Source organism: Labeo rohita, chromosome 16 (genome assembly GCF_022985175.1).
Source record: "Labeo rohita strain BAU-BD-2019 chromosome 16, IGBB_LRoh.1.0, whole genome shotgun sequence".
In the NCBI taxonomy this organism is placed as follows: domain Eukaryota; kingdom Metazoa; phylum Chordata; class Actinopteri; order Cypriniformes; family Cyprinidae; genus Labeo; species Labeo rohita.
The window spans coordinates 28,908,139-28,929,886 of record NC_066884.1 but is presented as its reverse complement, the minus strand read 5'-3'; the positions used below and the strand labels follow the sequence as shown (position 1 = coordinate 28,929,886).

Genomic DNA, 21,748 nt, shown 5'->3' with positions numbered 1-21,748 from the left:
TAGTATGATTGTTTTGCAAAAGTGACTAAATATTAACTGCAAAATACAACATAAAATAAAACGCAAATACACTTCAGAATATCATTAATGAACGTTTACGTCTACTGTACACACAGGTTCCTTCTTCAATATCCTAATTCATACTGCAAAGACACTTTTAATATAGTTACACAATATCAAACGCTTAATTAAACATGTAATATTTTAAAAATAATGTAAACATTTAAAATAAAGAAGCAGGTGTATGTAACAGGATTCTGGTATTCAACCAATGGCTGGTGCTACAGGTGCGCATGCTCAGTGGAATCTGTTTCCTGAACTCAACAATGCGTCCTCATCCATATCCTAGCAACGAGGGACCGTCCAATAGTAGGGGTGTAGGGGTACTGCAAAGTTAAAAACAGATGAGAAAAACGCATGTGGATATTTCATATTTAACATGTTTTATGTGTTTATAAGTTAAAATGCAAGTATATTTAACAATTTCAATTAAACTTGCTGTTTTAAACGGTTTGGTTTCATTGCTGAGGTGACGTCCCCTCGTGCGAGTTGGTTTCGCTTTTCATTTTGTGTCCGTTTGTCAGTTGTCTACCGCGCGTAAGGAAACTCATGCAAAAGGCAGTTTACCCCGTATTTAAGTTCAATACATTGTTAAAACATTATAAAAGAACCGGGAAGTGTTTAAAATGTGGTGTTAATCGCTCCGTTTCTATAATATTGAACATTTGTGTTATCTCTATGTTCAAAAGGTTGTGTTTGTAGTTAGTGCTGTAAACTACCGGTGAGCTCAAGCTCTCAATCTCACTTGAGTCGCTGCAGGTGCGTTTATGCATCTGCATTTCAAAACTGGCATGTGTTTTAGATGTTTGTTTCGGCTTCAATGTTCATGCTTTCATCACTGCATAGATGGAGAACTTTATTTTGTATGAAGAGATCGGGAGAGGTAGCAGATCGGTGGTTTATAAGGGCAGAAGGAAAGGCAGCATACATTTCGTGGCCATCATCTGCAGTGACAAATCCAAGAGACCCGAACTAACAAACCATGTATGTATGCGTTTGCTAAGCTGTTTGTTTGTTTTGAGTAATGTTTTTGTGTTTTATAGTGTGTTTATGTTTTATCTCCACAGGTGAGACTTGCTCATGACATTAAGCACGACAATGTAGTGTCTTTTTATGAATGGTATGAGACTAGCAACCATCTGTGGCTGGTGGTGGAGATGTGCACAGGTGAGATCCAGGGTTATTTTAGTTTTTTAGTAATTTTTAAAAATTTTGTTTAACTTGATGGACTAAAATAGCTAAAACTGAAACTAACTAAATAAAAACTGTAAATTAAAACGTTTTAATAATAATAATAATAAAAGACAATGATGAGTAACACTGATGAGATCCCTAAAATTGATTTAACCTTCATCTGTGTACGAAGTCGGTCTTGCTTTCCTCAGGTATTAAAATTACATTTTTTCCTAGGTGGATCCCTGGCAGCACTGATTGCTCAAGATGAGTATCTGTCTGAGGAAGTAGTACGAGAGTTTTCCATTGACCTCATGAGAGGTCTTAAATACATCCACGACTCTGGCATTGTTGTCTCGGATCTCACACCTGCCAAGGTATAGCCTAAGCATCACACCTGTTAGGCGATCCATTGTAGTATGTTCATCCTGAGCTAGTGTATGCACAGTCACATTACACCCTAAACAGAGTTTAACAGTGGGTTGCTTTTTTTTGTATAGACTATTTCGTCAGATGTAAACATACTGGTCCCGATACACTTCCTGTTTCTTTTTTTTTTTTAACTTTACACAAACATCACAAAAAAAATACAACCAACATAACATTTGATTGGATGAAAATGTTACATTAGCACCTTTAAGATGTATTTGTATATGTGAAATAAAATAAAAAATAAAAAACAAAAAAACAGGAAGTGGTTCTGGACCAGTGTTGTTTACATCTAGCGAAATGGTCTATAATCTTTAATCAAAACAACTTTCTCCTCCCTGTCACAATGACTTCTCTTCTTTGATGACGTAGGAAAACAACAATCCCTCCCATCCAGCAACCTGTCACTCACGTTAGATTGCAGCGATTAGCAAACAACAACGATTCATTCAGTTCCTATCTTCAAAATCCTACTTTTTTTTTTTTTTTTTTTTTTTTTTTTGAGAAGCCAGTTATATGGTGAAAACTTTTGTTTTATGCTGACTTAGACTATTTTCTACCCATTAAAACCACAGACTCCATGATGCCACATTTTTAGGCTGCTTTAGTCCTGTAGTATACACCACTTTGCCATCTTGTATCCTTTGCCCTGTCATCAAAATGTTTGTTTTTAAGTTTTGTTTGTTTTCCTTATGTTTGTTTTTCTACAAGCAGTATTATGTTTTGAAAAGCGTTATATAAATAAAATAACTACTCATTGTTATTTAAACAAACACTAAACCACATGTGAGGACGAGTTTCAGTTTATATACTGCTTGTCGTCTTATTTTTGCTTTCTTTTTTTTCAAAGCTCTGTTAATGCTACTGTGTGTTCACAGATTTTGTTGGATGGACCGGGAACTCTGAAGTACTCCAATTTCTGCCTGGCCAAAGCTCATGGAGAAAGTCTGGAGGAGTTCTTCTCTCTTGTGATGGCAGAGGAGACAGGAGCAGGAGACAGCAAAGAGAACATTATCTCTCCACGAAACATAAAGAACAGAATTAAAGGTTATCTATCTGTCTGTATGTCTGTTTACCAACCTATTTGCATGCAATTATGTGTGTGTGCTTTTACCCATCTACATCTAATATGGACGCTAGATCTCCCATTAAGTTTTCAAATAGGCTGTCTTCACTGTGCACTTGTATGGTTTGTCATAAGGTGTTGCTGTGGCAGGTTCTCCTGTGTATTGTGCTCCTGAGGTGTTGAGAGGAGCAGACACCAGTGTCTCCAGTGACCTGTGGGCATTAGGCTGCATCCTGTATGAGATGTTCACAGGTACCACATTTCATCTTAAACCACAGCCTTTGCCTTGGCAAAATACTTTCTGGTCAGATTCGTTTTTTAATTTTCCATTTTAGTTCTCTTTCTCATTTTCTTTTTGTTTCATAGGAAAACCACCTTTTGTGTCTGAGAGTGTGACTGGTCTAGTTGATCTCATTTTAAATGAAAATCCTCCACCCCTAAGACAAAAAGGTATGACACCTCAACTTAAATATATTTTACTGTTTTTAAGTTCCTTTTATTAAACATTTACCTCCGGTTTCACAGACAGGGCTTAAGCCTAGTCCTAGACTAAAATGTAAGTCTGAGCTGTTTCAGCTGAAAGAAACTTGCACTGATTGATCTTAAAATATATCAGTGCCTTTGTTTTGTCTCAAGATGCACACCAGTAATGTTTTTTTTCTAAGCACATTTATAAAAATTACTTAAATGTCCTAATTGAACTATGGCCTAGTCCTGGCTTAGTCTAAGCTCTGTCTGTGAAACCGGGCCTTAATGACAATATTTTTTCTTTTAAAGAACCTGCCTTCCCACAGCCCAGTCCAGAGTTTGAGAGCCTAGTAATGGGTTTACTTCAGAAAGACCCTGTGAAAAGGTAAAACATTTTTTTTACTCAGTCTTCTCTCAGAGTTAAGGAAGTGCTAATCCAATAATCCAATTTTTCTTAATTGTAGTCTGGAGACTGCTGTTTCTCTAATCACTTTACTCATTACTTATGAATATGAGATGAAAAATAAAAAAAGGTAATTGTGACATTTTATCTCACAATTCTGACTTTTTTTTCTTGCAATTGCAAGTTTACTTCTTGCATGATACAAATAATACAAACTCATAATTTGAACTTTATTTGTCAGAATTGTGAGATATAAACCCACAATTGCGAGTTATAAAGTCAGAATTGTGTGATATAAACTCGCAATTCTGACTTTTTTCTCAAAATTGTGTGATATAAACTCGCAGTTGTGAGTTATGAAGTCAGAAAGTATAAACTCACAATTCTGACTTTTTGTCTGAGAATTGCAAGTTTATATCTCACAATTCTGACTTTGTGATATGCAATTGCGAGTTATTAAGTCAGAATTGTGAGATAAACTTTCAATTCTGAGAACATATCAGTCCTTTTTTCCCCTCAAAACTGGACTTTGTAATTTGGATCTGCAAGTTTATATCTCACAATTCTGAGAAAAAAGTTGAGCGATATAAACTCACATTTGGGAGCAAAAAAGTCAGAATAGTGAGTTTGTTCTTATGTTCAACTCCGAGGAACAAATTCTGACTTTATTTCTCAGGAGTTTATATCACGTAATTCTGAGAAGTCAGAATTGTGAGTTTGTATCACGTAATTCTGAGAAAAAAGAAGTCAGAATTGTGAAAAAAAAAAAACAAAAACAAAAAAAAACAAAGTTGCAATAACCTTTTTAGATAAAATGATAGATGTCAAATAATCTCTGCAGTTCATAGCATAATTCAACAGACTTTTGCTTAGGGACCATGAATGATGTGACCTGCAGTGGAAGCATTAATTCCTTCCATGCCATTGAAACTGTCACATTATATTAGCACTGTAGCTTCATCTGTGTATCTCCTATATTACTGTTGTCTGTAGGTTAAGCTGGGAGACTTTATTATCTCACCTGTTCTGGAGGGAAGCATTTTCCGAGACATACATCTCCATGGGAAAAGAGCAGGATGGTGTCTCACTGATATCCAGGTATATTTGACACATATCCAAATATCAGGTGGAGTGTTACATTGTGGATCATGCCAAAAGTCCTTAAAGGGTCTCGTGTTTATATGTCTCTGTTAAGGGTGTAACGATAACTCGACCCGTGGAAACGATTCTGAGCTTAGATTTTAACAGCAGATGAAGCTCTAGGCTAGGTTTTAACCACACACTCAAATGCTCACGAAGAAGAGTGCTTGTGCGTTCGACTGAGAAATTTGAGTGGTTCAATATACTTGCACCTTGGCTTTTATGATGCAAGATTAAAGGAGAAGTCCACTTCCAGAACAACAATTTACAGATAATATACTCACCCCCTTGTCATCCAAGATGTTCATGTCTTTCTTTCTTCAGTTGTAAAAAAATTACGTGATTTTTCTACATGTAATGGACTGATATGGTTCTCCGAGTTTGAATTTCCAAAATGCAGTTTAAATGTGGCTTCAAACAATCCCACATGTGGTTGTAAACCATCCCAGCTGAGGAAGAAGGGTCTTATCTAGCGAAACGATTGGTTATTTTCATAAAAATAATACAATTTATATACTTTTTTAACGTCAGATGCTCGTCTTGTCTTGCTTTCCCTGAACTCCCTGTATTCTGGCTCAAGACAGGGTATGTCGAAAAACTTAAACTTCAAAATCATCCTATATCGCTGTTTTACCTTTTTTGTGGGTGTTTGATCTTCTTTGCATGTTCACTTTGCAAAGACTGGGTCGCTGCAAACTTTTGCGGCGATGTAGGATGATTTTGAAATGATTTTTGAAGTTGAGGGAGAAAATACGATCAGAGTTTTTCGACATACCCTAACTGTCTTGAGCCAGAATACACGGAGTTCAGGGAGAGCAAGACAAGACAAGCATATTTTTTAATGAAAGTAACCGATCGTTTTGCTAGATTAGACCTTTCTTCCTCGGCTGGGATCGTTCACAACCGCATTTGGGATCGTTTGAAGCCGCATTTAAACAGCATTTTGAACGACATGAACATCTTGGATGACAAGGGGGTGAGTACATTATCTGTAAATTGTTGTTCTGGAAGTGGGCTTCTCCTTCAATGTAACACAGCCCACTGTAGACACTTTTTCAAACTTTATGAATAATTATTTTAAACTCAAGTGGTGTGTGTGTGTATGTGTGTAAAGAACTGGAAGCAAGCAGAGTACGGCTGGTTCTAAAGCAAGCAGTGCATTACAGTGTTAAAAAGTTCAGAATCGATTTAAGAGAGATTCGCACTGCATTCGGAAAATCGCAGATTCGATCCACAGATCGATTTATCATGACATCCCTAGTCTCTATAGATGATCTTGTGCACAGATGCTCTCAGTCTAGTATTGATGCAGTGAGTGGGCAAACAGCCCTATGGCACACTTCATAAACTGCCTGTGTGTTCAGCACAATGCCTTACACAATAAGCCTTTGTCCTATCCTAGAAAACACAATAAATGCAGGTTGTAAAAAGCTTTATCAGTGGTATTGGCGCTTCCTCCACTGGGAACAGACCACATGTGTTTCATTTGTTCTGGAGTCATTTGTTTTATGACTCCAGGACAGTTATGCACATATGTTTATTTTATTGCTATTAATTATGTAGAGACAGGTTATTGATTGTTTAAATATAGGTCAGGAAATTGACATTAAGTTTGACAAAGCAGATTGGTCGAATATAGTAAACTGATAAGCTTCAGCAGATCTGATGAAGTCTGTAAGTGTGGAGTGGTGCTGACGTTGACTGTGATTGTGTTCTGAGCTAGTGTCAGCTGCTGTGAGTGGGCCAAAACAAAGAGCATTGTTATTTGACTAGGAGTCTGCATATCTAAAGAATGAGGAAGGCTTTCATATGGGAAAGGATTATGATCCTTGAAAGTGTGGGATGAGTAAGATGTTTTATGTTGTCGTGTTTTTTTTTTGTTTTTTTTTTTCCCAAATACGCTTTAAATTTATTCCTGTGACGCAAAGCTGAATTTTCAGCATTATTATTAAAGCATTCTGTGTCACATAATCGTTTAGAAATCATTCTAACATGCTGATTTATTATCAGTGTTGGAAACAGTTGTGTTGCTTAATATTTTTTTTGGAACTTGTGATATTGGTTTTTTTTAGGATTTAATAAATAAAATGTTAAAAAGAACAGCATTTATTTAAAATAGAAAACTTCTGTAACAATATACACTACACTCTTAAAAAATAAAGGTGCTTCACGATGCCATAGAAGAACCTTTTTTGTCTAAATGGTTCCTTATAGAACCTTTAATATCTGAAGAACCTTTCTGTTTTACAAAAGGTTCTTTGTGGTGAAAGAAGTTTCTTCAGATTACAAAATGGTAAGAAAGAGATGCTTTAAAGAACATTTGACTGTATGGTTCTTTGTGGAACCAAATGGCATTGCCTGAAGAACCTTTTAAAGCACCTCTATTTTTAAGAGTGTACAGTTTAACGTTTGGGGTCAGTAAATATTTTTCTTTCTTTGTTTGAAAGAAATGAATACTTTTATTCAGCAAGGATGTGTTAAATTGATAAAGTGTTAGTAAAGACTTATATTATTAGAAAAGGTTTCTATTTTTCATCAAAGAATCCTGAAAAATCACAACTGTTTTCAGCATTGAGGATAAATCAGTATATTAGAATGATTTCTAAAGGATCATGTAACACTTAGGACTGGAGTAAAGGCTGATGAAAATTCAGCTTTGCATCACAGAACTAAATTACATTTTAAAGTATATTCAATTAGGAAATTGTTATTTTAAATTGCAATAATATTTTATAATATTTATTTTTTTTCTGTATTTTGGATTTTTTTTTTTTTTTTTTTTTTTTTTTTTTTTTGAGCAGCACATTAGCATATTACAGTTCTGAAGGATTATGTGGCACGGATAACACAGGACAGTAATTGCTGCTGAAAAGTCAGCTTTGCCATCATAGGAATATTTTGTACACAATATGTATATGTATGTAATAAAGCTGAAATTGGAGAGAAAAGAGAAAAGAAACACTTAAAGTGGCAGTGTATTGTCTTTATGCAAAATAAATATGTATAATTATTTTGGTTGTGAAATGTGGCCCATACCTTTATATTAAGACACACTGCTCACTGTGATTGTGTGTAATGTCTTCTCTAATTGGTTGTGTGTCTTTTTTTTTTTTGTTTTTTTTTTTTTTTTTTTTTTTTAAGCCTGCATTTGGCTCCTGAGTCTTCTCAGACAGCTGAGGAAGCACAGATAGCACCTGTTGCCCCAGCCAGCCCAAACCACAGCAAGTCCTTCACATTAGGTAATGTAGCAGACATGAGAGTCAGCACGCCATGCCATACTGTTACACTCCGTGTGCCCTCAAAGGGCCTGTGGATTTTATGCTTATGCTCTGTGCACGTGTGGTCGCCAAGCACGTACACATATGTGAGCCTGTGTACTCATGTTCAGTTTGCCTTGCTGTACGAATGATATTTATGTTCAGTATTAAATCACACAACTGTACACTCAAGGATTAGATTGCTGCTGGGTAATACCTCTGTTGCATATTATCAGAGGGGAATACATGACACAAGAGTGAGCTTATGTAACAGTGAATCAACTGAAACACTAATGTACTTTACATCATATTAAATTTTAATCTGTCAAAATGGGCTTCATTCCGAACGGTAGAAGTGAATTTTAAGGGGGGAAAAGTCTTTTAACTTCCTGTTTTACAAAAAAAATGACATGCCTATTAAATAGCATGATGAACTGGGTTTATAGCAGCACATTATTTCCATTAATGTGCCTTTTCTCATACCTTTTTTTTTTTTTTGTGTGTGTGATGTTTTCGTATTGTAGATAACGTGATAGAGTTCAGACCAAAGTCTGCGCTGGACATTGATGCCAGAGAGGCGATTTTCCTTCTCAGGTACCTTACCTCACTTTCCTGAATATTCATTTGTACCGTATTTGACGCTCATTTATAAAACCTTTAATAAATGTGGATGTGGATGCTTCTGTGTTCTTCTAACATGTTTGTGAAGATTTAAATACAGTAAACCCAAAACTCATTTCAGTTTCTTCACCTTAATGTACACTACCAGCAAGGTTGCCAGGTTTCTGTAAAATACAAATATTTTTTGGTGGGATTTCCCTGGTAAAATTCACATTCCAGGGGCTAAATATTACATTACTGGGGAAAAACAACCTGCGGCAACAGTTTTAAAATATCCTGATTCTGCGGAGAAACTGCAGACTTGGCAACACTGACTACCAGTCAAACGTTTGGACACCCACTCATTATTTATTTATTTATTTATTTATTTATTTATTTAAATAATTACTACCTTCCACACTTTATAGCAGAAGTCTTCAGTATGGGAATTATGCAGTGTCCAAAATATGAAATGAAATAAAATAAAATGGAATAAAATAAAATAAAATAAAATAAAATAAAATAAAATAAAATAAAATAAAATAAAATGTTGGCTGCTTTTCCACCACTCTTACCTGGTCCAACTCATCCTTTAAATAAATAATTCAATAAAAATAATTTTTGGTTTTGTAAAGAAATGCAAATGCAATTTACATTTGTCTACCGAACTACTTTCAAGTATTTAGATGAAGGTTTTAAGTTCATGAAAAAACAAATTCATTCAGTTGTGTTTTTGATATTGTGGTATGTCAATGCTAGTATCATAATATTCGAGTATATTTCAGCAGTTTATGTATTTCTGATCAAACAGCTCCAGACCAACTCCCAGGACAATCAATACGGCTCGAGAGACGGAAGACAAATGCTCTGAAACTCAAGTGAGTTCACAAACAAAACCATACAGTCACCCCAAAAACGTATTTGGACACTTAAGCCACACTTAAACCGGTATAATTTTCATTCCATTGTAACAAAGTATCAAACCAAGTGTCATTTAGATTACAGTGATTCTAGCTTTGCTCAAAACTAACTTTACTATTCTAAGACACATTTACACTAACTTTAAAAAAAAAAATAGTCCCACTGTAATTTATAGTGACTACAGGTGTATTTCATCACATCATGTTCCACTAATGTTTCACAACCAGAAAGTGTCCAAATCCTTATTTAAATCCTAATTTTATGAAATGTGTTTGTGACCTCTATACATGACTGAGTGTTACAGTCCAAAACTATAAGCATGCCCAAAAAGCCCAATCACGACCAACAAAACGTCACAGTGGAAAGCTCTGGGACGTTAATTAATTCCTTGTGCTTGTGCAACAGTTAAGTTGCAGCCTGCTAGTGGAAATGTTTGCAAATCTCTTTTGTTAAACCACAGCACCATCTACTGGATATACTCAGCATTACAATCTGCAACTACTTCATTGTTATCCCTAACAGGGTCCCTATGCAGTGTTAACCTTTCCCTATTCCCTGATTATGGGGTAGCCAGTGAAGTTTACGCCACTTTTTTCCATTTTTCTTTGGCAGGAGAGTGGAGATGAGACAGGAAGTGAGTAAGAGAGGGAGAGAGTAGGGGTGGGATCACCCGAGGTACACTATAAGTCGGTGCACTGCCCACAAGGCAACTGGCGCCAACAAGTTAGAGAGTGAGAGAGAGAGAGAGAGTAGGGGTGGGATCAGGAAAGGTCCACGAGGCAGGATTTGAACTCAGGACACCCGAGGTACGCTATAAGTCGGTGCACTGCCCACAAGGCTATTGGCGCCAACAAGTTTGCGTCACTTCACAAAATGTGTTAATTTGGAACATCCTGCAATATCCTCAAAGACAAAACTCCAACAGGCATGATAGAGAAGTCTGAAGTGATAACACATACTCATAGAGTGTTTTCATGATGCACCATCAATTAGCTATATTGGTGGCTCTGAATGTAAACTGTCACTAAATCGAACAAAACTCACATATTTTGCTAATTATTGCTGCTGAAAATGGTCAATTATTGTCATGTTTTGGGCTGTACTAATCGATCAGACCAGGAAAAACATTTAGAGTACTGTAGACTGCCAAAAGTTCTAACAAATCAAGGAAGAGTGCAATAAACTGTCTGAGGAACAAAAGGTATTTATGGCTGAATCAGGATTTCCAGAGCAAGAGTCTTGACAACATTTGTGTTTGTTCTTATCATTTCCGCTCAGGTAGGTGAAATATTTAGCTAATATCTTAATGAATACTGCTCAGATGAATCTTTACCACCTATTAACCACCTAAAAATATAGCTCCCTTTCCTGTTTACTAAGCCCTTCTCTATATGATTTAGCAGTTTCCCCCCTTTTTTATCTTTTGTTTAAACAGCATAAATTAGCAGAGCAATCTATTCAGTAGTACATTAACCGTGCAATCTGTGCTGTTTACATCTGAGTATCGCCTATATGGCAGCGCATCTGGGTAACTGAACAAGTTGTGATGTAAGGGCAAACCATTTTTAGCAAAATAAGCTCAATATGTATATAAATGCACTTGGGTGTATTATATACACAATTATGTTTAAAATTTCAAAATGTACACATTTTGTCAAGTGAAGTGAACTGCAATGGATATTCCTTCCTTAGGAAATAGAGAGCAGTGAACACTGCGTAGGGACCCTGTCAATCGAAAAAGAGCTTTGCAGAGCTTAGCTTTAACCCTAATAAAAATGCACATGAATTACACATGCATGAATCAAGGTCTTCAGGATTTCTGGATCAGGATTGGATATCCTTATTCTGAAATGTTTGCTCACAGTGTTGCAGGAATATAAGTTTCCTGTTATGACACCACCATGTTAAAAGGAGTATGTTGTCCATGTGCTCCGTAGGAATCCAGTGTTATGGTGGAGGAGCAGTGTGACATGAACGCCTGCATTAAATCCCTGTTATACACAGACAGTGACCTTACAGTGACTCCAATCATGGATAACCCAAAGGTAAACCCAAAGACCTTCAGGATTTGAACACATTGCTAGACTGAACCTGATGATGCAGACAATGTCTGAGGGACCAGTTGTCTAAACATTTTGTCCCTATTCTAGTATAAATATGTCACTGATGTTAGTTTGCTGCTCTGTTTTTAGATTTTAAAGACTTCTCCAGTTCGTTTTGACCCCAAAACACTTTGTGTACCAGCGCACTCAGGTAAATCGAAAGATCTAGGGTTTTTTTTTATCATCTAAAATGACTTTGTTGTTGTTGTTGTTGTTGTTGTTTTCATGAATCATACTGATCTAGTTTCAAGCTTATCTTACTGACTCATTAACCTTTATGACTGGATTATTATCCCAGAAAGAACATTATCTTTTTGTGTGCTCCTCACACAAAGCTCTCTTTTGATCAGTGTTATACCACAGTCATATGAACCCTTTTATAAAGCTTTTTGCAATTTTGGAGCTTGACAGACCCGTCCTGATTCATTTTCACATTAAATGGTGATTTCCTCACAAATCTGAATAAAGTATGTCATAAAGGTTTGGAACAACATTAAGGATAATAGATAAAAGATAACACTTTAAAGCCTACAATATAGTATTTTGTATGGACATTTCTAAGGCCTCTGAATTATTAATAATCTCCATGCCTTTTATTGTTTGATTGATGACAGCTAATTAAAAAAAGTCTTTTATTGGAGTTGTAAAAATCTTTAGATCATACACATATTTTTGCTGTGAACTCTTTACCAAGTTTAAGGTAAATGTACAAAATAACCTTTATATTGTTGGCAATATTTTAAGATGAACCAGTAATGGACTGAAGCAACTTTACTTGATTATCTACAGTACACATTATTATTTTTAAAATGTACATTTCTCAATCATTTTATTGCATTGGATTATATGTTTTGCCCCCACAATGAAGACTACACAGCTTTGATCATAAAACAAAGCATGTAAATATAATCTTACTAAGACATATTGTTGGGTATAGATTGATATAGAGTGACAACTGATATTTATATGCTTTTTATTTAAGTGTGCTGCTATACTGTTAAGATCTCATTCATTTTCATTACAATCAAAATGTCACCTTACTTTTTGTCCATGTAAATATTAGCAACTACACCAAATTACTCATGTATAAGCTATAAAAAGGCTGATGCTTAACAAAAAGACACATGCAAATTAAAAAAATTAAAATAAAAAATCAAGCTTTTGCCTAATGCCAAAATAGTTTGTTTTTGGAAGGCCAATTTAAAGGACTTGGGAAAATTCTGTAATTTATGCTTGCTTTATATTTTGGGTCAGATTTACTAAACAGGGCAAATTAGCATTAGAGCGCAGTTCCATAAAAGTGCTGATTTCCATAATGACCAGCGCAATTTACCAAGAGCAGCTCAAATTGGCACCTTGCTTTAAGACGTGCTTTTTTTGGGTGTCAAATAATGGCACAAGTACCAGTGAATTGACAAGCGCAAATCTTCACGTTAAGTGATTCACTTAAATACCCTCTTCCCACAAAATTATTGAAAGACAAACTCTTACAAATGCATATTCAATAAGGTGAGTTGCAAAAATAACTGTGTCCATTCCTTTTTGTCGCTAATTTCCCACTGCAACTGTGTCTTTAGTAAAACCTGACAGTTTTTTGAGGCCAAATGAGGGTTTGTGCTGGAGCAAGCTGATAGTAAATCTGGCCTTTGGTTTGATTTAAAAAAAAAAAAAAAACAACAACAAAAAAGCCTTTCTCTTTTCATCTCACTCTCTCTTAGCTGAACGGTTGTCATGTCTGAACTCAGAGGACTGGTCTCAGTTCCTGCAACAGGTGTGTGCTGTTTTGGAGTCAGCAGACAGGGCCGGATCAGCCAATGCCACGGCACCACGCACTAAACTCAACCTGCTCTGTTACCTGTGTACTGTCTGTAACCACAGAGAGACGGGCACACGCCTCATACACTCCCAACTGGTAAGAAGTACCAGCTCAAAAAAAAAAAACACTTAAGCGGTTTACTTTGTTACAATGATAAACTGACTTACTAAAAAACTAATACATACAGGCCCAGTTTCACAGACATGGCTCTTAGATTAAGCCAGGATTACGCTATAGTTCAGTTAGGACATTCAAGTAGTTTTTATAAATGTGGTTTAGATAAAAACACTACTGGTGTGCATCTTGAGACAAAACAATGGCAATTGACATTGCAAGTTTCTTTCATGTATATCTATACCTCTCTCTCTCTCTCTCTCTCTCTCTCTCTCTCTCTCTCTCTCTCTCTCTCTCTCTCTCTCTCTTAGAATAACTTTTACAATGTCTTTATGAACTTTTGCAAGTTTTGGTAGCTTGAACATTCAGCTTCAAAGAAGTGTGAATGTCTTATGGCTTTGGAACATGAGGGTGAATAAATGATGACAGAATTTACCCAACAGCTGCTCTCAGTTTCCTGACAGTTAAAAATGTTTTATAGCCCCCTGAATCATACTCAGACTTCATGCTGTCAACAATGAAACCACTTGGGTGAAAACTGCCAGGTGACTTATTTCTTGGCATAAAAGAGGACAATGGTACAAGAGGAATACTAAATTATTGTTTTAGGTGTGAATATATAGCTGAAGTAGCACTGACATTCAAAAACAATGGACTTGTGACAAGGCTCCTGAAATAATCAGGTCTTCACTTTAATTTTTCATTTAGTGATAAGTGAATTTTTGCTACAAAAGAACCGGAGAAATACCATGCAAGTGTCTCAGAGCCGGCAAAAGCTATGAAAATAGTGACACTTTATCTCACAGAGTATGACGCAGCCTGCAGAAGTGACATGCATGGTTGTTGTCACCACTAGAATTACCTACTGTAGCCAAAGCACAATAAACTTGTTTAACCTCTTCCAAGGCCCAAATTTACAAAATATAGACTTCTGGGAATCCATTCTCTGTTCTCAAGAGACAAAGTCAATCATTTCGGATCCAAAAGCATCCAAAATGTTATGGTGTTGCTAGAGGAGGAGTGCAGTGAAAGTGCCTGGTACCCACACTGACTTTCACACTGATGGGTTTAAGAGTAAAGCTCTTATATTGTGATGTATGAGTGCTGAAGGTGTGAGGGACCACTGTGTGTTGTAGTACAAAAAAAACTGAAACCGAAGATGCTACCCTCCTCTCATTCCCTGCATTATTGGGCATTTTTTCAGCGTGACAATGAAGATGTTCATTCTCCTAAGGTGAAATCCTACATACATAAAACAAAGCATTTGGGTGTTTTAGTGTTTTTTTTTTTTTGCTTGTCCTTGTTTGCTGTTGTTTTTTTTTTTTCTATGAAGATCTGGCAACACTGACACTTCACCACAGGGCAGTGTTGCCAAGTCTGTGGTTTTCCCGCGGAATTGGGCTACTTCAGCGCTGTTGCCGATGGTTGTATTTGATGTCTGCGGGTTGAAGCGACCCCAATAATGTCATATTTAGCGCCTGAAATACAACTTTAACAAGGGGAACCCAGACAAAAAAATGACTATTTTGTCCCCCCGGAACACGGACCGATTAGGCTAGTTTTGGGCTAGATTTAAATAGCAATTGGGCATAGGGCTCATAAGCGCACTAGCCCCATGTAAAAATATGCTAAGGTAAATACTTTTTTTCTAGTGCTGCACGATTAATCGTATCGCAATCGCGATGTCAGCCTGTGCGATTATATGACGGCAAAATGTTGCGATTATATTAAATAAGTAAGTGTGGACTTGAGAACACATACTTTCTGAGAACAGTTTGCTAATTTTCTGTACCGCTAACAACACAAACACACAAACAAAAAAAATCTGACAGTCTCTCAGTATAGGCAGTGCATGTGTGCGTGCGTGTTCACTTGTGTGTGCAGCGTGGAGAGGCCAGAACGAAGATGGATGCCGAGGAGATCGACACTGATCTGGTAGCCAAAAAAACTATCTTTGTTATATGGCAATATTTTGGATTTGAGATTACTGACACTGAGCAGAGAGCGGTATTGTGCAAGATTTGCAAAATTAAAGGCCCTGTTTACACCTGGTATTAATATGCGTTTTCGTCGATCTGATCACAAGTGGACAGTGTTGGGGGTAACGCATTACATTAACGCGAGTTACGTAATAATATTACTTTTTTTCAAGTAACTAGTGAAGTTACTTTTGAATTTCTAAGAAAATATCTGAGTTACTTTTTCAAATAAGTAACGGCAGTTACTTTTTTTCCTAATTTATTGATTGACAAGTCTCCTGTCGGGAAATTGGGAGTAAACATGATTGTATTGTATTCTAGACTAAATGTGAACATGCATTAATTCATCTCACTCACAAAAAACAGATTCAGTATTACTCAAAATGAATAAAAACAGTGAAATGCAAACTCAGAATATGACCGCAACTCTGCAATGATTAAATATGTTAAATAAAACAAATTTCCTTTATGTATTTAATCCATTTTATTAACCATTGTCTTTGCTGCTGACAGTTGATGATGCAATTCAACCATACTAATAAGCAAAAATTACTTAGACAAACTAACATTTGTGCTGCTTCTTTTTTTTTTTTTTTTTTATAGCTGAAGAGTGATCTGCTGCATAAATGTACTTTTCTTTCACCCTGAGGTGAATTCAATTCACTTTTGGTGTAAAAGGGCTTTTACATTAGAACTGTTTTATATTAAAAACAAAGAAGCAAGCCCTGTCCAGATTTAAAAAGTAACACAAAAGTAAAGTGATGCATTATTTTCCATAAAAGTAACAAAGTAATGCAAGTAGTTACTTTTTCAGGAAGTAACGCAAAATTGTAATGCATTACTTTTAAAAATAACTTTCCCCAACACTGCAAGTGGACAATGCTAAGTACAGGTGTAAATAGGGGTGTAAAACGTTTTCAACTTGTCCACTTTCGACCACGTCCACTTTTCAAAATCCCGTTTGCGTCACCCTCACTTTCAAATTAGTTTGTTAAATTAATGTCTTGCATTGTAGAATGTACACTCAGCATCGCCGAGAATTTGCACGATTGTTAAAATGAAACCGAAAGTTAAACGTGCACATGCCTTCAAAAGCAAATTTAATGCCCGAGAGTTTGGAGAGCGGTTCCACAATGCACGTAAATTAGGCTACATAACATATCTAGGTTGTTATTTTTATGTAGCCTATAATAGGTTGTGTAGTTGTCTATGGCTCTGTATCATGCTTGAAAAAATTGGTCTCTATTTGCACTTTGAATATTGAGAGAGTAGCCTAGCCTACTTTGATTATGGCTGCACTTATTGTTTGCACTTAATACGACTTAATACAATGTTTAGACCGTTTTTTTATTTATACCGTTTTTACTTATATTTGTAAAAACATCTTCAGTTAGGAGGTCAAACGTTCTAGAAGCTCATAATTCATGTACGGTTCTAATGTCTGAAGAGAATCACATGAAATCATACAAACTGACTGGCATCTCTCCTGTAATGTATGTAAATGCAGGAATGTGGTCAGAAGTGGTCGAAAGTGGACAGAAGAGATGGATTAAAACACAAGGTTTAAACGACTGTGTCTCCATTGTCCACCTGTGATCTGATCGACCAAAACATATCCAGTTTCCTTTACAAAAGAGTTTACACGGAGTATATGTTAAATTCTTCATAAATGTCCGTTTGTTTGGACAAAATGTTTAAAATGTCTTATTTTTGTAAAAATGTGTTTTTTATTTATTGTTTTATTCAATTTAGCTATACTTTCGAGAAAATAAGTTTACGTTAATGCAAATGCTATTTCATTTTGTAAAAAATAATTTATTTTGAAACCATTTCTAGTTTTACAAATATACACTTCAGCATTATCACTAATCTGTGTGTGCGTTTTCCTTAAAAACCCATCAAGTTGACTCACAATACCATTTATTATAATCGCAATATTGATCTCAATAATTGCAATATGAAAAATTTCCCAAATCGTGCAGCCCTGCTTTTTTGACTGTTATTTTCTTTCTTTCTTTTTTTAACTGTTATTTTCTTGCATATTACATACAGACAAAGACACATTTCTGATGTGCGTTTAAACACGTCATTAACAACTAGTTGGTTCAGTTCGGTTTCATACACACTGCATGGAATTTCTGTAAATGCGGTTGTCACTACCTGTTTTTTTTTCTTAATGTGAGTTAATGCGGTTGTTGGTTGTCACTCCGGTGTTCTAGTGAATTATGTGTTTACAGAAGGGGTTAAGTAGTAAAAGGCGAACTGGCAACTGTATTTAGCTGCAGTGTGTACGTGGCCATAGAGCAGTTGAAAGTGTTGATGATCTAATGAGGGAAGTTGAACAATAGTGTGTTAGCTGAGGAATGGGTGTCTGCTGCCGTCCTCGCCTCTGTCTGAAAATGAGCTTCCTCTTCCTTTGCTTTTGTAAATGGAAAGTGTAATCAGCTCATTCTGAAATTAATAGATTCAGAATGTGCTGGGTTTCAGTGATACTTAAAGGTTCTACACTTTTATTGAAACTTTGAGCCAATGTAAATTAGGAAAAAAAATATTAAAATATCTCTTTTGAATTTGAAGTATAATTTAAGTGTGATTTATTAAAGTATCATTTTTGCCAAATTAGCTTGTATACCAGTACATTCCTCCTCTGGCCACCAGGTGTCTCCCCATCATTAGTGTTTCTATTTATCTCAGTGGCAAATGCTCAGGTTAAACACTCTGGATACAGTTTTCTGTAGCCAATCAACTGAGCCGTAAATGCCATTTGACCAATTATGTTGGAGTCAGAAAATAATTTCTTGATGTGGTGACAACACTGATTGGGTAATATTACATAAGCACTCACCCATCTCTTTACTAGGGATTGTCCTGAGCTGTGACATCAAAGGCAAAAAAAGAAAGGCTGATTTAAAGAAATATGAAAATATATTGAAACATTACTACATGTGTAACATTTTCCTCTGTCTCTCTTTTTCACATAGTTCCCTGTGCTGGTTCAACAGATGCGACATGCTCCAAACTGGGATATGTAAGTGTTAAAATTTCTCTGTATTTCTCTGTGTGTGTGTGTGTATATATATATATATATATATATATATATATATATATATATATATATATATATATATATAATATAATTTACCATTATACAGTAATAATTACATTTAAACTTTTACCGCATCATACATAATGTAGTATTCTCAGATGACATTGATGGCGCCAGTCTTGGACTGTCTGCTCAGAGAAATGCAGTGCCGGTCTCCCTCCTCTCAGTCCCTTTGGCTCTGAGTGGAAGGAATGATAGGCATGTGTCTCACTGGCCCCTCACTGGATTACAGCCTCTATCTCCACACTACAGTCACCAAGCAACGGACAGAACAATTTTAGTTTTAAATGACACTGAAAACCAGCATTGAACACTGCTCATTTAAGACTGAGATGTGGGGTGGTTAGACAGTGTTGCAAAAATAATAAAATAAAACAGCATGCCACAAGAGGTTGTCCGTTACAGTGATTTTACCACAGGGTGTGTATTGCAGTGGTAGTATAATTATATACAATACTGTTTAAAAGTTTGGTGTCAGTGCTGTTTTTTTTAGAATTTCCAAAAAGCTCACCAAAATGGTGTGTATTTGGTGTAAAAATATAGTAAAAACAGTAATATTGTGAAATTATTACAGTTTAACCCTTTAACTGTGACTCCCATTTTTGAACACACATGTAAAAATGCACTATACAAACTTAAATTTTTATAATTCATGAATGAAAACATTTTGTAATATGATTTTGATGTACATTTTCTGTGGCAATGCAACGTCTGATTTTAAAATGGCTTTCAAAGGATGAATTTTGAGATTTTAAGTTTTCAACTGATATATAATTTCTTATGATTTCTAAAGTGTGATAGGGAAAAAGGCAACGAAGAAAGTATTTTGTGACAAAGGTCAGAACTCCTATTATGATGTAAATTTTTGAGGTGCACTCTTGATATATATTAATTATCATTTTTCCTACATAATTTGTAACACAGAAATACCTTTCCAATGATATAGTTTGTCATGATTAGATTAGGGTTTATTTGTAATATGGTGAAGTAAACTTAGGCGTCCCCCAATTTTCTGTTTTTTTTTTTTTTTTTTTACAATGTAATGATTTTTAGATGAATAAAAGCTTCATTTGAGAGGAACAATATATACTGATCTCAAACCTTTAAAATGTATTAATAGTTGCTAAACTACTGGTTTAGTATACAGTAAAAAAAATAAAGTAAGAAAGAAGGATTTCAGAGTAAGAAAATAAGTAGATATCAAAGAAAGATTGCATAATCTCTTTAAATGTCAGCTTTTAACAAAATAGAACAGTGTTAATGAAACAAACAGCTGAATAAGAAGCTGAATTTAATTGTTTAAATTTCTGTTTTAGAAGGAGCAAAGTGATGAGAGTGATTGGACTAATGGCCTCCCACTGCACAGAGCTTAGAGATGATGTTCCTGTCACAGAGGTGAGACTTGTGTGTCTGTGTGTCTTTAAAGCAAGATGGACATTTTCACTTTAAAACGTGACATTTTTGAAAATAACATTAATGAGAGCCCCCAGCAGGTGTCACTGTAGCATTTCTGTTTTTGCTTATTCTCAGCTTCCACTCATCCACTCAAAAGAGAAATTACTATACAAAAAAAAATCATTTCTCAGCACTCAATCCAAAACACTTGAAATCCAGTAAAAGCCAGGTGAAATTAGCTTTTTACATCTCAATCTCAAACACAAAGGCAAACATCTCATCGAAACAGGGTTTTAAAAGCTTTCATGAATCATCAAAGTGCTGCACAGATGCACTGCGGTTAATAAAAAAACAACTTCTTCCACTCCGATCCTTCATTTTGCACACGTTTGTCTTCCATTCTGCTACGAACGTCCCCTCCTCTTTGTTCATGGAGAATTTCGCAGTACCACCCAGACTCCGCGTGGACAGCGGCACAAAATGGCCGTCCCTCGTAATCTAGCAAGGCCGAGTTTTTGGGGCGTTTCAGACAATACAGGCTTAAACTTTGCAGCTTCTCTTGGAGGCTTCTTCTTTCTCGCTCTTCTGGGCTCAGTGGGTCGGTTTTGAAGAAGTGCTCAGGGTGACGGACTCTCTTCCCGGTGCTCTACGGGGGTTCTGTGTCTGAGCGGCCGATCCTGTCATGGCGATTTCTTTCAGTGCTTCTCTTTGGCAGGAGAAAAGCAGAGCTGCTTTTTTATATGGTTCTTCTGCACTCTAGAGGGCCTTCCTTGATAATATATTGAACTAAAGACTGGAATACACTACACAACTTTTCAAGTTGTAACAGATTTTAAAACACTAGGCATCATACACTTGCAGATTTTGTAAATGGGTGTTATGCACTAAATGACTTAGGATTATATACTACAGATTTTCAGGTCGTTTTGAACATAACCTTATGCAGAAACATGCACCTTAATGCTAGGGGATACATGACATATAAAAATAGTAGGCTATATGTACTAAAATTGGCTTTCAAAACAAAAAACAGTTTTGCACACATATAAACAAAAAATTCAGCACAAGATCCTTTTTCACATCCGTTCTGAGCCACTTCTAAATGTCTAAATATCTGATATCTGGACATCTGACCTACAGTACATTGAAACATTGATAACTTTTCTCGTTGCGTCGTATGTTGGATTATGTGTTGTCCTTTTATTTAGGTGAAAACTGTATATAGTCAAACCAAAATTTATTCAGACACCTTCAACATCTGTCACGTTATCAAAGTTTATTTGCTATACTGTAGATTAGAAAATGGTAATAAAATATGACATGAACTCTATGTCAGAACAAATTTATCCTGATAGTATCAGATAACTTTGATAGAAAGTAAGTGATTACAATCAAGCAAAAATTCACATACTGTTAGTATGACAATATTTACACAACTATGACCAGTTACCAAGCAATGCTTAATTTTGTTCAGTCTGGGGTGTAAAAAGGTTGCATTAGCAATTAAAGAAAAGACACAAAACATGGTCAGGTCAAAGTGTCTGAATAATTTTTGGTCCCAAATTTTTAGTCTTTTTTTTTTTTTTTTATATATATATCAGTTTTACTGGTAGTCCACTGTTTGAAGCATTTTTGGGTAAAGTACGTCACAGTTTAGTTTATTTTGCTATTCACACTTACATAAATTAACTGTAGTGTCATGCAATAACTCTGAATAAC

General features: G+C 35.7%; 1 protein-coding gene across 4 annotated transcripts in view; it reads left to right on the top strand.

The window, feature by feature from the left end:
* Positions 1-583: 583 nt before the first annotated feature.
* The window catches only part of ulk4 (unc-51 like kinase 4), a 225,012-nt gene continuing 203,847 nt past the window's right edge, over positions 584-21,748 (top strand). The window contains exons 1-18 of one of the 4 annotated variants that reach the window (XM_051131059.1): positions 592-618; positions 750-819; positions 907-1,044; positions 1,128-1,227; positions 1,471-1,610; positions 2,541-2,709; positions 2,864-2,980; positions 3,095-3,178; positions 3,506-3,581; positions 4,593-4,697; positions 7,881-7,978; positions 8,521-8,590; positions 9,408-9,474; positions 11,455-11,562; positions 11,710-11,770; positions 13,338-13,531; positions 18,510-18,556; positions 19,951-20,029. In XM_051131059.1, the coding sequence (XP_050987016.1) occupies positions 907-1,044; positions 1,128-1,227; positions 1,471-1,610; positions 2,541-2,709; positions 2,864-2,980; positions 3,095-3,178; positions 3,506-3,581; positions 4,593-4,697; positions 7,881-7,978; positions 8,521-8,590; positions 9,408-9,474; positions 11,455-11,562; positions 11,710-11,770; positions 13,338-13,531; positions 18,510-18,556; positions 19,951-20,029 (1,653 nt within the window). In that variant the 5' untranslated portion in view covers positions 592-618; positions 750-819. Of the gene's footprint in view, positions 820-906; positions 1,045-1,127; positions 1,228-1,470; positions 1,611-2,540; positions 2,710-2,863; positions 2,981-3,094; positions 3,179-3,505; positions 3,582-4,592; positions 4,698-7,880; positions 7,979-8,520; positions 8,591-9,407; positions 9,475-11,454; positions 11,563-11,709; positions 11,771-13,337; positions 13,532-18,509; positions 18,557-19,950; positions 20,030-21,748 lie in introns of all 4 variants that reach the window. The other 3 variants (XM_051131060.1, XM_051131061.1, XM_051131062.1) reach the window with 3 other exon arrangements.